This window comes from Cariama cristata, unplaced genomic scaffold, assembly GCF_000690535.1.
Source record: "Cariama cristata isolate BGI_N322 unplaced genomic scaffold, ASM69053v1 scaffold17180, whole genome shotgun sequence".
Taxonomy (NCBI): domain Eukaryota; kingdom Metazoa; phylum Chordata; class Aves; order Cariamiformes; family Cariamidae; genus Cariama; species Cariama cristata.
In genome coordinates, this window is record NW_009594233.1 from 3,835 (window position 1) to 6,580 (window position 2,746).

General features: G+C 49.7%; 1 protein-coding gene across 1 annotated transcript; it reads left to right on the top strand.

Annotated features, from left to right (window-relative positions):
- The first annotated feature begins 644 nt into the window (after positions 1–644).
- Positions 645–1,577, top strand: LOC104155647 (olfactory receptor 14A16-like). Its single transcript, XM_009697322.1, is given in 1 exon segment — positions 645–1,577. A coding segment is annotated over 1 exon segment (933 nt).
- The last annotated feature ends 1,169 nt before the right edge of the window (positions 1,578–2,746 follow it).

The window sequence follows — 2,746 nt, forward strand, 5'->3', positions numbered from 1 at the left end:
AGAGCCCAGGGGCAGAGACCCTCCTCTTTGTCGGAGTGAGAGTCGGGCCCCGAGTAACGACATAGCCTCAATATGAGTATGGTCGTTCTCCCTTTATTTAAGTTTTGACAGCATATTTATAGACAAGCAGAAAGCCATGCACTAAGCCACACATCTATGATTGGTTTACAACTTATGTCCACGCATATCGGATTATTTTTAATTGGTACACGTCTCGTGTCCACGCGGCATGAAGTAACACTGTTCACTCCCCTACTCATGGAGATAGCTCCTTTTATCTTTTCTTTTGTTCTGCTGCTTCTGCTTCTTAGGGGATTCAAGGAGAGTTCACGGTTACTTTCAGGCCTGCAGCTAAGGCTTTTATTCGCAGCCTATTGCAAGAGCTGGATTGTTCATCGCAATCACGTTATGTCCCTTCTCATTCAGCCACTCTTCCACACCTCTTGATGGCACACATGGCCAGCACTAAGCAGGGCTACAACCACAGGGATGAAGGAAGATGTCCCAGAAAAAGAAAAAGGTGTCTGTGTGTGTGACAGAGGGAGGGTCTATGGGATATGGCTTTGATTTTGCAGAAAGAAGTCTCCCCTAACTTGTCACTGTCTTTTCTTTGTCTGATAGTACCCTATGCCTGGAGGCAGCAGATGTCCAACAGCAGCTCCATCACCCAGTTCCTCCTCCTGGCATTTGCACACACACAGGAGCTGCAGCTCTTGCACTTCTGGCTCTTCCTGGGCATCTACCTGGCTGCCCTCCTGGGCAATGGCCTCATCCTCACCACCATAGCCTGCGACCACTGCCTCCACACCCCCATGTACTTCTTCCTCCTCAATCTCTCCCTCCTTGACATGGGCTCCATCTCCACTACTGTCCCAAAATCCATGGCCAACTCCCTCTGGGACGTAAGAGACATCTCCTACTCGGATGTGCTGCACAGGTCTTTTTCTTTCTCCATTTCTGCAAAGTATTTTCTTCTCACTGTCATGGCCTACGACCGCTACGTTGCCATCTGCAACCCCCTGCACTACGGGACCCTCCTGGTCAGCAGAGCTTGTGCCCACATGGCAGCAGGTGCCTGGGGCCCTGGGGTTCTCACTGCTGTCCTGCACACAGCCAATACATTTTCCCTACCCCTCTGCCAAGGCAATGCCCTGGATCAGTTCTTCTGTGAAGTCCCCCACATCCTCAAGCTCTCCTGCTCACACTCCTACCTCCGGGAAGTTGGGTTTCTTGTGGTTAGTGTCTGTTTAGCATTTGGGTGTTTTGTTTTCATTCTTTTCTCATATGTGCAGATCTTGAGGACCGTGCTGAGGATCCCCTGTGAGCAGGGACGGCACAAAGCCTTTTCCACGTGCCTCCCTCACCTGGCCGTAGTCTCCCTGTTTCTCAGCACTGGCATATTTGCCTACCTGAAGCCCCCCTCCATCTCCTCCCCATCGCTGGACCTGGTGGTGTCAGTTCTGTACTCGGTGGTGCCTCCAGCAGTGAACCCCCTCATCTACAGCATGAGGAACTAGGAGCTCAAGGATGCAGTGTGCAAACTGATGATTCGATCGTTTTCAGAAGCAATAAATTGACTGTCTTCTTCTGCACAGCATTCATAATGTAACTCATTACAGGCCTAGTCTGCCTTCTTAAGGTTTTGGTGGTGGTGGTGTAGAGGGAGTTTCTTCGTTTCCTTTGTGATAATGTTGTGCACAACGACATGTTATTATTCAACCCAATTCCAATTCACTCTCTACCTACTGAATTTCACCTAGGGATTGTGTAAATAAGACAAAGTACACCTCTGTGCATTTAAACAAAATAAAGGACCCTGCAGCAACTTGTTAGTCCAAAATCCTTCCTCTGAGACTCTCATAAAGCTGGAGGACAGCGCCTCTGTGCAGCGGTGGAGGGGAAAAGAGTCCTGGCACAGCAGCACTGCCAGGGAGCACCAGCGCTTGGTCTTTTCAGATCTGCTCTCTTTCCACTTCCACACTCTCCTGAATCCTTGTGTTGGTGTAAGGCCCGAGTGCTCTGGAAGCTTCGTCACAGTCTTGCAGTGTGGCAGTCCAATGACTGCAGGCAGGGACAGGCAATGGGCACTTCTGTGACACAGCTGACCTCCATAAGAGCATTTCCATCATGAACGGGGATCTCCTGAGCACAGTGCCTGAAGGCTTAGGTTTTCTTCCAAAGCTGCAATCAAGAACTACACACCCAAGGAATAGACTCTGAAGAGGCTTGTTGTTTTGTTTGTTCTTCATGGGCTCAGTGTGATGAGATCAGGGTCCCAGTATGGTCTTCAAGGGACTCAGGGTTGGTTCAGGTGTTGCTTGTTGGTGTCCAGCGCCCATGCAGATGGTGGTCTCCAATTAACCTTTCTGGGGCTCTACAGCATGTGACAGGGCTGATGGCAGGAGAATGTTTTTCTGGAGGGACTTGGGAGCTGCCGGGAAAGCACAGGGGATCAGCGGAGACAGCGTGTGCCAGGGAGTCAGCAGTGAATGGACCCCACTGAGCACGAGCCTGTCCACTGTGATATCACCCACAGATCATATTCTACATCTGGGTGTGAACCTGTTCTCCCAAAAGTACGTTTCATTCATCCGCTGTGTAATACACCAATGTACACACAGAGCAGAGGTATTTTATTCCATGTCTGTACAGAGATGAGTGCTAGTTCCAGAAAGCTAGCACACCCTTGAAAAATCACATGGCAGCTTTTTTACAAGATAGAATCGAAGAAAGTACCCAAAACCAA